Source organism: Danio aesculapii, chromosome 15, assembly GCF_903798145.1.
Source record: "Danio aesculapii chromosome 15, fDanAes4.1, whole genome shotgun sequence".
In the NCBI taxonomy this organism is placed as follows: domain Eukaryota; kingdom Metazoa; phylum Chordata; class Actinopteri; order Cypriniformes; family Danionidae; genus Danio; species Danio aesculapii.
The window spans coordinates 28,384,642-28,399,210 of record NC_079449.1 but is presented as its reverse complement, the minus strand read 5'-3'; the positions used below and the strand labels follow the sequence as shown (position 1 = coordinate 28,399,210).

General features: G+C 37.2%; 1 protein-coding gene across 1 annotated transcript in view; it reads right to left on the bottom strand.

Moving 5' to 3' along the window:
• Nucleotides 1-14,569, bottom strand: part of exoc3l2b (exocyst complex component 3-like 2b) — a 57,302-nt gene that overhangs the window by 32,528 nt on the left and 10,205 nt on the right. The window contains 2 exon segments of the mRNA XM_056473361.1: nt 14,312-14,428; nt 14,431-14,525. Coding sequence (XP_056329336.1) covers nt 14,312-14,428; nt 14,431-14,525 — 212 coding nt within the window.

Genomic DNA, 14,569 nt, shown 5'->3' with positions numbered 1-14,569 from the left:
TTTAAGGGCACGTATGGCACATATGCTAGACATATACCCCCATCACTACTTCCAAGAGGAGGTAACGCTATTTGCTTTTGGCCGAGGATTTGAAAGGGTGGAGGCCTGACAACCAACTCAACTGAAAAGATCTGACTAAGCAAGATATCCACTAACATACAGCCATCACACCTGCACAACCAACACCTCTCAGCAGGACCAATCAGCCGTTACAAGGAAAAGATTAGCCCGGGTTCTGGGAATGTAATGCAATACGATCTGTTCTTTGTCGTGCCACAGGTTCGAGACCATTTTTCATTAACCCTCTGTGTTTTGCATTTAAAACCCTTCTGTTAAAGCGGAGAAGGAGAAAGTGAAGAACTTGAGGAACAGCAGTGCAGAGAAACTCCCTCACATTCAGACACTTCCCTCATTTAATGCTCAGCATGTGCAGAGTAGACATATTTTCCCCAGAAGTGAAATATTTAATAAGAGAACGGCGATTGTATTTCCTGTCTTTGCCTTAGCAGATGGGTCGAGAAATACTTGCTGGTATGCGTCCGAGTCAGTCCTGAAGGAATTCCACATTTTGAATGCTGAGAGCTTTATTTTGTTCTACTGAATTGCTGGGTTGAGCCTATTGGGTCACTTTTTTATTTTCCTCCTTCAGAAAGCAGTTTTATTTCCAACGCCATCTGAATTGATGTATTTCTTTATTAAAATAAAGGTTTGTACACTGTTAAATATAATTTCAAATTTAGTCAACTGACATGTGCTTATTCAATTAGCAAAATTCCAGTGAGGACTTGACTTGTTCATGCTTTTATCACCAGCAGGGTGGATTACTGTAATGGACTCCTCAATGGCATTCCCAAAAAGACAGCCAGTTGCAGCTCATCCAGAACGCTGCTGCCAGGATTCTGACTAGAACCAGAAAATGAGAGCACATCACACCTGTTCTCAGGTCTTTACACTGGCTCCCAGTTTCATTCAGAATAGATTTTAAAATATCATTACTTGTCTATAAATCACTAAATTGCCTAGGACCTCAATACATTACAGATGTACTCTCTGAATACAAACCAAACAGATCACTCAGATCTTTAGGATCAAGTAAATTAGAAATTCAAAGAGTTCAGTCAAAGCAGGGTGAATCGGCCTTTAGCTACTGCGCCCCTCGTTGCTGGAATCAGCTTCCAGAAATGATCAGATGTGCTCCAACAATAGGCGCATCCAAATCATGACTTAAAACAGATCTGTTTAGCTGTGCCTTTACTGAATGAGCACTGTGCTACGTCTGACAGATCGCACTATTATGTCTTTCTTTTCCTTTTCATTCTTTTATAACCTGTTTTAACACAATCTGTTTTTAATAATTTTTAATTCTTTTAATCATTTTTCTTTTCCTTTTTTAATTCTTGTTTATGTAAAGCACTTTAAATTACCATTGTGTATAAAGTGTCCTGTTTAAATAAATATAGCCTTGCCTAAAATAAAGAAATAAAAATGATAAACTTTTGGAAAGTATGTTTTACTCATAAAAGGACATTCAAAAAACAACTTAATTTTGTTTTATTTTTCAATTAAATTAAATTTATCTTTATTTCTATAATGCTTTTACAATGTAGATTGTGTCAAAGCAGCTTAGAAGTGATGAAGTTTAGAAATAATGTAGAAGTATGCTTTTTGTTTATTTATTGGTGTAACTTTGTATATTTTGGAATGGTTTATGTGGAATAGATTTTGAAGGATTGTTTTTTTTTATTTCATTTATTTTTCCTTTTTTTCTTGGTATTTTGTACTGATCTGTGGATGCAATTTCTGCAATAATTCAATCTTGGCATTGCTATACAGAAAACAAATAAACATTAAACCTTATTTTATTATTAAGTTAATGGTCATTTAACATAATGGAAACATACTTTCCTTTAATTAAACAGTTTTGTTTTTTCATTCTAAAACGGAACCTAATTACTTTGGATGCAAAATTGTGTTCTTAGAACTACACAGTTTTAACTTTTTTCAGTTCAAATTAGGGCCACACAATATTGAAAAAAAATCAGTCATTGTGAGATTTTTTGTGTATATGTATTACGATATGAATGAAATTTCACCAGATGGTTTAATAGCACTATTTTGGAAAGAAATCTTGAATTTAGACTGATTATGATAATTTTGTAGGTGTGTGAATCATGGATAAAAATAATAAACAAATTGCTAGCAAAAATAAATACAATAGAGCAAAGGAAAAAAGCCAAACGAACAGCGTTGTGGTTTTCTGGAGTGTCAAACAGTATTCAGGTACAGAAATCGAATAATCAGACATAATGTAAAATAACAATGCATAGACTTAATTGTATTAATAATTACATAGAATTATTGTTTAATTAAGTTACAAATGTTGTACTTTTTGTGCCCAAATGCTTCAATCTCTCTTGAAATGCCTTTAAAACGCATGCAAATTATAAACTTTCACTGTTTTGATTAAACTTTGGAGTTACTTCACAAATCTCGAGCATTCTTAACTGATCAACTACATTCCAAAGCAACATTGCATATCCTGTGATGTGACTATTGCAGATGCACACATTGCAATATCGATGCTGAAAGGATAGATTGTGCAGCCCTAGTTCAAATATTTTAAGTAAAAATGTTTTGGAAACATTAGCTCAGCATCGGCTCATATTTCGACAACACACTGGCATGAGTAGAGACACAGAGGACAGATATTCATTTCTGTTATCAGTTTCAATAATGCCATTTTTTGACAGATCGAGTATCTGTCTAACGGGTCTGATCTAAAGAAATACTGTGCACTGATATGGCTGCTATTGTTAAGCATTACAAAGCATTATAAATGTTTCTGTTCAATACAATTAAAAAGAACTTCACCAAGAGCTTATCAAGACATTGAATCAGGTTCAGTCAGTGCATTATGTTACATCTGTGTTATCATTGTCCCAAATAACAAAGGGTTTCTAAAATCTATAGTATAGACCAGGCATGGGCAAACTTGATCCTCGAGGGCCGGTGTTCCTGCAGAGTTTTGCTCCAACACTAATCAAACACACCTGAACACCCTAATTAGTGTCTTTAAGATCACTAGAAAGCTACAGGCAGGTGTCTTTGATTAGCGTTGGAGCAAAACTATGCAGGTACACCGGCCCTCCAGGATCGAGTTTGCCCATCCCTGGTATAGACCATTAAATTTATCTAGAAATATTAACCTGTATATGAGTTACAAATAATCTAGTATTTATGTTAAAAACTCACTCTAGTTAACACACTAGTGCTAAATGTAGTATTTTCTGGAAAGTCACATGGTGTCACAAAAAGAGAAACTTCCTGTACATTCATCAACTGCAAATATAAGACACTACCCCATGTTGTGTGCACATAAGCCAGTCAAAAGGATGATTTATACTCGACGCGTCCACTAGTTTGCTTAAGTGTGCCCGCCGAATGTGACATCATCGATGTGTTTGCAGAGGTTCGATTTGGGTGTGCATGATATAATTTAGTTTGGCAGAGAGCACAACTTTCAGACGCGAACGAAAAGTCTGCATGGCCCGCATTTCATGAGTTGAATATGAATCACTTTAAAGTGATTTTGTCTAAAACAGGTACGCTTGTACAGACATCTTTATGATCCTCCCATGCATGATCATAGGAATAACCAGAAGACCAATAATTTGGCTAGAAATTCCAATAGCAGTGGGAAAGAATAAAGTTTTTTAATAACGTTAAGAAAAATTTGAGGGATACATTTGTTAAAACCAAAAAGAGAAGCCATGGCAAAAGTGGAGACCCAGAATATGTTTTTCCACCATTCATAGGTTCACACTAATACATATAAAACACTTTTGAATTTAAAACAATTTAATAGTTACAAAACTAAAATAAAATGACAAATAATTTCTTTGATAACTGGAAAGATTGGAAACTTAAGAAGATTGTAAGGGCCCATACATTTATGGGGGGCCCCAGAGACATTATCAAGGGCCCGCACCAATCCCCATTCCATTCACTTTCAGCCGCAATAACAACCCCCACCTCCCTCTCTTAACTTTAAGCCCTGAAACCAACTCCCCCCCCCCAACTCTTCACTTTCAGCCGCGATATCAATCCCCCCACACACACTTTAAGCCGCCATACCAACTCCCCACCCCCCCGCTCTTCAATATCAACTAGCTAGTCAGAGGGCCCATGGCGGCCAGCGGCATCCCTGTGTAGAGCTATGTATGTTCTGTTGTCATTAATATTTTAATAAACTTTAATTGGTAAAACTGTCTGAGACATGAACAAAACAAAACCAAGTGATGCATCAAAGTTTTATTGAAAAAACATGTTGAACGGTTATACATTTTTTTTATAATCATTAAAATCATTTATAAAAATAATTAGTTTAAAAATCTTGAATGACATAAATGCTACGCTGTAGTTTCTGAAACTTCCTATTCTATGTTCATCCATCTGATTTTACAGTTTCTTTGACTGTCCCCTGTCATTTTAAAAAATATCTCATCCGCGAACACATCAAGTATAAAACCCTCATTCGTTTCGTGAGGTGTCAGTGAAGGTCCGCAATGCGGCGCTAGGCGAAAGTATAAATAAGCCTTAAGGTCCCTTCCCATATTACAGAAAATAAAGCAGTGATTGAACGAGAGTTGTCCACCAAAATCAATCTACATCATTTGTTGAATGGTTAGATTTGTCCATATATCACACTAATTTAAACTCAAACAACCCAGGTTTTTTTTAGAATATAATTTTATTTCAGAAAATGGCAGCTGCATCTGTCCACCTTTGACCAAACAGTGGGCTGCAAATGCAAACTGACTATACTTTTATTTGGAGTGTGAAGCCATGTTGAGTGACTTCTGGCTCAATTAGATGAAGTAGCTTTCAAAGTGACGACTGGCCTCGCCTGTCACTGGAGACCTTAGGTCAGGATGCAAAACTATGACATGAGCCTTTCTCTCGACAGAACAGTCCCACTCCCTTCTTAATTTATTTGGACATGGCCAACGTTAACAGAACAAACCTAAACTGGACCATTTGGAAAACACATACTCCGCCTTAGACTGAGTGCAACCCTGCCCTCGCTTAAAGCTTGTTGGTTTATTTAAAATGCATGAACGAATCCTCCTGCCAAATGCCGGACAATAGCTGGATAAGGTGGAAGTGTTGGATATTCCCTTTTTACGAGTGACTCTGCCAGTTGGCATGCAGGAATATTTGCCATCATAAATGTGAAAGCATTGATTACGAACGCTCCACTCGATACTGTTTCCATGGTGTCCAATGGTTCTCAGATGTAGTTATGTCTTATGGTTGGAGGTTGCGGGTTGTAATTTGGTGAGGTCTGGAAATCATTCACTAGGACGAGGGGTAGACGCCCTTCTATATGGCTTCTTTTATCAATCCGATGTCGTCTTACTCTCTGCCAATCCCGAAAACAAACCAATGCATTCAGTCATGATAGATACCAGCCTCACAAACGCAACCTAGACCTTGCTCTATGAACTCACAGCAGAGCAATGAGGTTTGGTTGCAACATGGTTTGTGTTCTAAGAACAATTTGCTTCAAACTGCTTTATATTGTTGTGACATCATGGAAAGCAGTGTTTTTACTCAAAGGTGCCATAGAATGTATTGACCCAATATGTTAAATTGCTCTTTGACATAGTAGGTATATGGGTCATACTTTATTTTGATGGTCCGTTTGTTGAATTAAAGTTACAATGCATCTATATGGCAACTAATTCTCATTACATTATAAGTAGACTGTTAGGTTGGGGTTAGGGTTAGGGTTAAGTACTTGCAAAGTTTCTTATAGTCAGTTAAATATCTGTTGGAAGAGCAGTATCAACAGATATTAAGCAGGCAGTCTACTAATACTCAAATGGACCATCAAAATAAAGTGTTACCGTTATATGTCTTCAGTAAGTGTAAACTTCTCCAGAAAATGATTTTTATTCTCATTTATAACCACAGGAATTACCCCTAGCATGAAGAGCTCATGAATATTAATGACTGTGATGTACTCTGAAATACACACATGCCAATGAAGTATACTTCAGCTGTCAAAAGAACAAATTGAGTGGATTCCTTATATAAAAAAATGGAAAAATCTTTATGACTGAAGTGGAGGAGAGGTTTATTTTAGCAAGAAGGAGAGAGTGACTTGCAATTCCTCCGAATAAACCGAAGAGTTTTTAAAGTTAAATAGCATCCTTCCACTTCAGAACAATGACTGTAACAGCTGAGTGAAAACAATGCATAAACATGCATTACACACTTATAGTCAGCAGTCTATATGTGTTTGTTGCCTCATTACAAACATTTCACAATATTCACCCTAAACTAACAAAAAATACAGCTGAACAGACCTTGAATAGCGTCTTCGGGAGGCACTGAATACATTTATAATAAGGCCAGCAGGAAGCACTCACCATATAGTCTGTGTAAGTCCTAACGCCCCAGTATAGTGAAGGGGACGTTATACTGTTAAGGCTGGTTTATACTTCTTTGTCGAGCGATCGCCGACCCACGGTACGTGCCTTGCGTGTAGTCATGCATTTACACTTCTGTGTGCTGTTTGTGTTTCTCTGCAATAACACTTCCTAAACGCTAGCTGTTTGTCTGTCGAGTTTTGTTTTTTTCTGAATGCTACCTTAAATGCTACCTTCTTGACTAACCGCATCTGTTTAATGTTTATCTTTTTTTTTTTCATATTTATTTTGTGTTGTCACTTGTCACTTTATGTACACTGGAAGCTTCTGTAGCCAAAACAAATTCCTTGTGTGTGTGAAGCACACTTGGCAATAAAACTGATTCTGATTCTAAATGTACAAGTAGCTAAAACTCACTCATTCTGTGGTGAGAACTTGTGGATGTGAAACAACTTGAATCAATATGTAAAGACAAAATAAAAGTGCAACTGGATTGCGCAGCTCTCAATCATCCCCTCTTAACCAACCCCATATCATAATTGGCTTCATCTCCTCTCCACCTCTAAGCTGGAGTGCAGTCAGAATATTTGCTGTCGGGCCATCAAGGTGGATGCTGCACACTGGTGGTGGATGACAAAAAAAAGTGCTTTAAGTACCCAGAAAAGTGCTATATAAATTTAAGGAATTATTAGAATCCGTCTCAAAGCCGTGATGAAATGGCCATGCTCTATAATGCCAGTGTCGTTTTCATAAATAGAGTCCCACATACTGTACATAAGTAAGCATAATACATTCATTCATTCATTTTTTTCCGGCTTAGTCCCTTTATTAATCTGGGGTTGCCACAGCGGAACGAACCGCCAACTTACAATATATGTTTTTCCGCAGCGGATGCCCTTCCAGCTGCAATCCATCACTGGAAAACATCCATACACACACATACACTACGGACAATTTAGACTCCCCAATTCACCTAAGGGAAACCAGAGCTCCCGGAGGAAACCCACCTGAACATGGGGAGAACATGCAAACTCCACATAGAAATGCCAACTGCCCCAGCCGAGGATCAAACGCTGCCTGGGGCATACATATTAATAATCCAGTGTGGATTGGCACAGTCTGTGTGTTGTTTCATAAGCCTGTTTTTCACTGGAATTTTACACTTGTTAAATACTGTAAATGTTTCTGAAATCAGCATATTCTGAAGGATCATGTGACATTAAATGAACTTATATAATATTAATAGTATGTTTATGTTTATTTTAATACAGATTTTCTTTCATGGTGTGTGTGTTTTGGAAAAGCATTGAAATTGGAAATGTTTTGCCATGTCTAAGTCAAGTGAAATCTGATCTTGTTTAGCTTAGGTTGACTATTGACAGTTAAAACACCATCCGCAAACAGGACTCACATCAGTTTTCTGGATTTTCTTGCATGTGCAGTGACCGGCATGCCAGGCAGTACACATTATTTGATGCGTTACTTCCTCAATTGAATGTTTCTCTATAATCGTTAAATGCATAACTGTGTAGATGTTTGATAATGTTCTCAAAAAAGGCTTTTTGTGCGTTGGATAATTAGAGCCTTGATTATCATTCACTCAGGAATGTGCTGCCACTTGAGAACAGCTGTGGATGGAGCAATCCTTTTTTTGTCACAACACTTATGTCTGCAAAATAAATGGGAAGTATTATTTAAGTTCATCCTGAAGAATTTTTCTGCATTCCCAAAGAAAATGTCACAAAGATTTTTTCACAGGACACCCAAATCATCGTGTGAAAAAAGTGCTTTTCGCCCAAATTGCAGATGGATCCGAAAGTGTCTAGTGGTCTCTTCAGCTGAACGAATAACTTGGAAACCCACATGACCATTAAAAGAGGTCGGCAGAAGGTTTCCCGTCACCATAATGTGACTAAATACACAAATAAAAAGTGATTTTTTTGCTGTGTCAGCTGCAAAATGCAAAGCAGCAAGAATCACCCCCTCCCGCTTAAACAAAGCAAAGACATGACCAAACATGACACTTTGGGGCACATTCAGTTCCCTTTTGCTCAGATTCCTCTTTTATCAAGTTCCATGCTGCAGTTACTCAAGAGGAAGAGATTTATGGTTGTACATTTGACAGACCCCTAGCCCCTATGCTGAAAATGGGGGCCGCCATACTACAGTAAGAATGATTAGATGTACAAAATCCTTCAAAATGAGCTAAAGCGCATGCCGCTCTGACAGTCATGCTCCTCGATTATCAATCTTGCTGCAAAATTTAGCTCCAGCCTAGAGCTCTAATCAAACCCATCTGAACCTGCTAATCAAGGTCTTGCTTAAAAAATGACAGGCACTTTTGTAAGAGAAGAGCTGAAATTCAATTCTACAAGGTTGAGCACACTGTGAACTCTGTTGACAGTTTAACAAATGCACTAACCACTAAAATGTGTGTGTGTGCGTGTGTGTGTGTATATATAAATATATAGAAAACAGTCCTATGGATTTAGCAACTAGCATTGCTAGGCTGTATTAAAGGAATAGCTAACCCAATAATTAAAATTAATTAACCATTTACTTACTCTTGAGTTTAGTTTTTAACGGTAGCCAAAAGCTATACTTCCATCAAAGGCTGCAACTAACGATTATTTTTAATAATCGATTAATCTGTCGATTATTTTTACGATTAATCGATGAATCGCATAAAAAAAAGAAAAGCAATCATTTCCAACCCTTTATTCAAAATATTAACTAAATCAGAACTTAAATCTTTAGAAAGTGCACAAACGTTGTCCTTGAACTCTTTGCTTAAAACATGCTAAATTATTTGCCAATGGAGTAAGAAAAATAATCTTTATGAGATCTCACACAGAAGTTAAGCATCACTTAATTTTCTCATGTCATTTTTCTTGTCTAGACCTGATTTAAGATTTTTTAGATATGCGAACTGGAAACGAGATGAAATTACTAAGTAAGAAAGGCTTTTTTGCAGTGTAGCTATACATGACAACCGATGGTAAAATGATCCAAAAAAGGCGAGTAAATAAAAATGTGTCTTTAGTCTTGCAATGCAAAGTGCAAAGTAACTATACCACAGCTACGTTCCAACTGTTAATAACTCTTTCACTGGTAAGTTTGAAAGATTCTATCTGGCCCCGGGAGTGAGTTTTGTTGTTTGTCACGTGACACACCGCAGCCACAATAGCACTGTATGACAGATGTCTCTCTTTTATTATGCTTTACCGTTTTAATACAGAATTTAATAGTGAGTGTTTTTTGTTGTTTAAAAGACGTATAAATAATGTTGATCGTGATCTATAACGTGAGATGGGCATCGCCGTGTTTACTTGCGCAGGCCTCATTCATAAAACCAGAACGAACAGGATTCAGCATGTAAATTCATCAGTTATTCCCAAAATGCATGCAAGCAAGTGGCTGGCCAGCTGGGAGAAGAATAGGTTGAACTTTATTGTTACTTTACATTCCTCACTTCAAAACAGAACAAATTTAGGATTCTGTAGTGATTTACCTTGAATCCTTGTACCTTGTAGTGATTTATTTGAATCGATTAGGAAATTCCCTGCCAATGCTTTTAGTAACTGATTTTAATCGCTTTAATAGATTCGTTGTTGCAGCCCTGCTTCCATCCACCTATTTTTATGTGGATTTTGGATATGTGCAAAAAAAAAAAACGGTTGATGGAAATGCCAATATTCGCATATATTTTGAAAATATTGAGTAGAAAACTGAGTAGAATAAACTTTTTATCCGATAAGAAAAGATGTGCATAAACTACGATGGAAACAGGTTTACCGAACAAAATCCAGTATGCGCATTAAAAAAAAAGGTAATCTGATTTTGTTATGAGAGATCATGTGATGATAAAAATGTGTGTGAATGGACAAAACTAGCAGGCTGAGCACACTGTAAAACACCTGCAATGTTGTTTTGGTCATTCTAAAACACCAGTGTAAGTGTTATTATATTATTAATTATCTCCGGAATTGTCAAGAGCGTTTGCGCTCTGCATCTCACACCTTCAAACACCACCACGCGTTCATTGTGTGTCAGCATACTGCCTTCTGAGGCGCAAGTCATTTATTAAATAACGAAAAGATTCTCGCAGCTTCTCCTACTGCAGCAAATTACCTTTTTTGATATACTGTTGATATTTGGTGCCAGTTAATCAGGAAGTGATGATTTTGTTCTCTTTAACTACTTGGATGGAAACACTGCTTTATTCGCATGTCTTATATGCAAAATTCCAGTTATGCTCAAAATTTTATTTGCATCTTTGGATGGAAAATAGCTAATGACATCCATAATAGGAAAAAATACAATGGAAGCCAATGGCTGTCAATTCCAACATTTAAAATATCTTCTGTGTTTGAAAGACGAAAGTAACTCATGCAGCTTTAGAACAAGTTGAAGAGAAGTAAATTATGATTATTTGGTAAACTAATTTAGAAGCCTTTTCTATGCTTTAACACTAACCTTTGTGCTTGTATTCTTTTGCCAACAAGAGTTAAGCTGCTGCCAGTTTTGAATCTTATCTCTCCTGGTCTTGAAGTAAAAAGCCTGAAACCTGAGCATTCAATCATGTGCAAATTCCTGCTTAGCATGTGCCATGTTCATGCAGGTCAAGCTAAACAACTGATGTACTGTACAGTCATGGTCGGGAACAAGCAGTAAAGATAAATGCTTAGATGTACAGTAAGTTCAGATGATGAATCAAAGCTTTCCTCACCATTTTCCATCGTTAAGCTGCCACTGTAATAAATAATTAGCATGTGGAAAGTTGCATATTCGGTTTTGTGCATTGTAAAGTATATGCTTGCCATGACTTAACACTCTGCTTTATGGTGCCAGTAATGCAAATGTCTATTTTATTTATCACTGAAAGAGGTTCAGCTAATAATTTTGAAGAAGATTTAATGTTTTCTATTTCGGTGATGCTGGCACTGATTAAGAAATTTCACAGGGAAAAAGTTAACTTGCAAAAAATTGTTTAGCACTATTGTATTCTATGAAGAATATGCCTCCTAAGAATATTCATAAATGCTACATTAAACTTACAAAACAACTGTCGTAAACCACAAAATCACCAATCAAGTAAAAAAAATAGAAAAAAAAGAGAACATTTATAGACCTTTTCTTAGGATGCAAAATTACCCATTTTGCTTTACGTGTATGTGCAAGGAGAATGCTAAGAACTTCCGGTCGGCAGTTGATGCGTATAAACAGTCACATTTGGACAGCTTTGAAACGACAGTTTTAATCTATTTTATTTGCTTTTAACGTCTTTAAATTAATACTGCTCTCGATCAGCACCATCTCCTGGACTGGTTATTTTAAAAATGCGATCTAACGTTAATAGGATGGAAAACAACTGCTGTGAGGCATTTTCCCTTCAGTGTCAGACGGCATCTTGTGCCGTTTAAATGAAGCGTTTAAATCAAAGTCAACATTTTCTCTCTCTTTCAAATATATAACCAACCCAAACAAATGTAATTCACCAAAATGTTTGACACACATACACATAACCTGTACTGTCCCACTAACACATCGATTAAATAAGTGTCACAAAGTGAAAATAAAGTGGCTTTGAAATGACAGAAAAACACATACTAACTATATGAAACATAAGCGGCTCCCCATTAGAATCAACATGCACATCAGCCAGCAGAGTCTCAGTAATAGACTTTTATTAGTCATTTTTGTAAATTGCATGAGTTCTATTCCTGTTAAGTTTCATGCCAGTAATCTGGTTTGCTCTGTATTGCAGTGAAGTATTGCATGTGTGTGTGCGTGTGTGTGTGTGTGGGGGGGGGGGGGGGTGGTCTCACTGAAGAATCGCTGAGCTGACAGGTCGGGAATACACACACACACTGCATTTCTGACGGCAGACATGTGAACTAGGAGAACATTTTTCTCTCCACATCTGACAGATTATAACAGCTTTAACACACACCTTTCAAAGTTGTGTGTCACAAAAACACTCCGTAATCCACTCAAAACGCTATTGAAACCCATTTTCGAAGCGCAAATTACCATGCTGTAAACGGAAGTTCTAAACATTCTACCGGAAGACGCTGGTTGCTACGTCGCCCTTCATGCAGCAGTCAAGAAAAAGGTCTATAGGGGCCCTAGAAGAAAGTGATATACTGTGGCAAAGTCCCTTTAAGGCAAGTCATTTCACTCAGCGCCCATCTTTGAAACACCTCTCAGGCAGTATGCTCGGGCATTCTGTTTGAATGGGGAAACATCAAATTCTCCAAACCTGCTTGCCAAGCTTACCATTGAATTTCATATTAGGAATCCCCAATAAAATAAACAACAACTGTCTCTTTAGTTTCATTTCTAAACATCCAAAACAGACAAAATCTGCAGAAACTCATATCTGGTCCGAGCCCTTCCCCCAGAGTATCATCAATCTATAGAGATCGATAATTGGCTCCTGTACTATAAGGCGGGCTTTATTCGCATGTAGCGATTGATAATTGGCTCCTGTACTATAAGGCGGGCTTTATTCGCATGCAGCGATCAATAATTGGCTCCTATACTATAAGGCGGCCTTTATTCGCATGTACCGATCAATAATTGGCTCCTGTACAAGAAGGCGGGCTTTATTCGCTATATTGACCGTTATACTTTTCCCCATTCAAAAAGATACGAGTGACATGTCTTGTGTATTCTATACTCTTTGTCTGTAGTTATATCATGTATATTTGGTAAGATGGAATAATCATAACCATATAGGGTCTGATTACACCTGGTCACTTCATGCCTTCTTTCTGTCAATATCAATATGACAGCTGTAAATGCCATCCGAAACACATTCGAGACGGATATAAAACTGATCACTCAGATCACTTCAGGAGGTGGTTTTCAGACGAAACTGGACAGGCCTAAATGCATCTGGTTGTTGAAACCACATATGTAAATTTAACTTCTCCTAGAATAAAAAAAAAAAATAACGTAAGAGTGCACGTGTTGTGGGCTATATGACCGTCAGATACACAAGCGCAAATGCATAAACATGGCAGAGATAACACAAAGCACACACCTGAGACTATTTATAACAATAATAGGAAAATTATTTTGCTTTTAGGAGAAAATGTTATACACAAATTAAACCCTTTACTGTTTTGAATGACGTCTTGTATATGTATCGTATATGTATGACAACATCAGATGTTTCACTTAGCCTTTAATAAGAGTAATCACAGAGCCTGCCTTGTGCGCTTGTAATGATGTTTTAAAGTCTGCATCTAGCATAATTTGAATGCCAAACAAGATATATAACTTACATTTCTGTAAATAACAATGTAATTAAATAAAATGTAGTGTATCTGATGCTTTGGTCAATGTAACCTAGGTAAATTTGCATATAAAGGGGGATTCAAAGATCAGAATCATATCTGTTCAGTGGAGAGACATTTATGTGGTCAAATGAGATGAGACCTATCCAATCAGAAAGAAACGCATGAAGTGACCAGGTGCCAATAGGTCCATAGACAAAAAAAAAAAAAGTTAATTCACAAATAACTACATCATGAGCAAAGAGCAAAACATTCTTTTGTCCATTATTGTCAGTAGTGTGGAGATGTATAAAGCAATGCTCATTATTAATATTTACATTATTAGTCAACAACCTATAATAGCCTAATTTGACCTATTTTATCTATTTAAGAAAAAATCCAGTCCATTTTTGGCATGCCAAACCAACAGGTGGCGATAAAAGCTTTTGTGCATGATTCACACCAAACGTAGAATTAATTATTCGTGTGAGTATGTTACATACAATCTCAATTTAAATGCGTGAACAGTGGAAATTTACAGTCATGTGGTGGTTCTTGAATGTCTACTGAATGATTGAGGAGTTGACTGTGTACCTGACAGTGGCTCTCTGGGTTTGACCTCGGGCACCTCCTCCACCGGCTCTTCCTCAGGTCCCTGTGATGAATGATCCTGGGACTCCCTTTTCATCTTGCCCTTGCCCACCATCTTCAAAAGGAGAGACGACGACTAGTGGAGTCAGCATCAGTTTCTGAACAAAGGTCGCCATTGGTCAAACTCTCCTTGCGATCTTTACACCTCCCGGCCATTCTGAAGGAAGAACAAAGAATATGAGGTCAATCATTTACATTTAG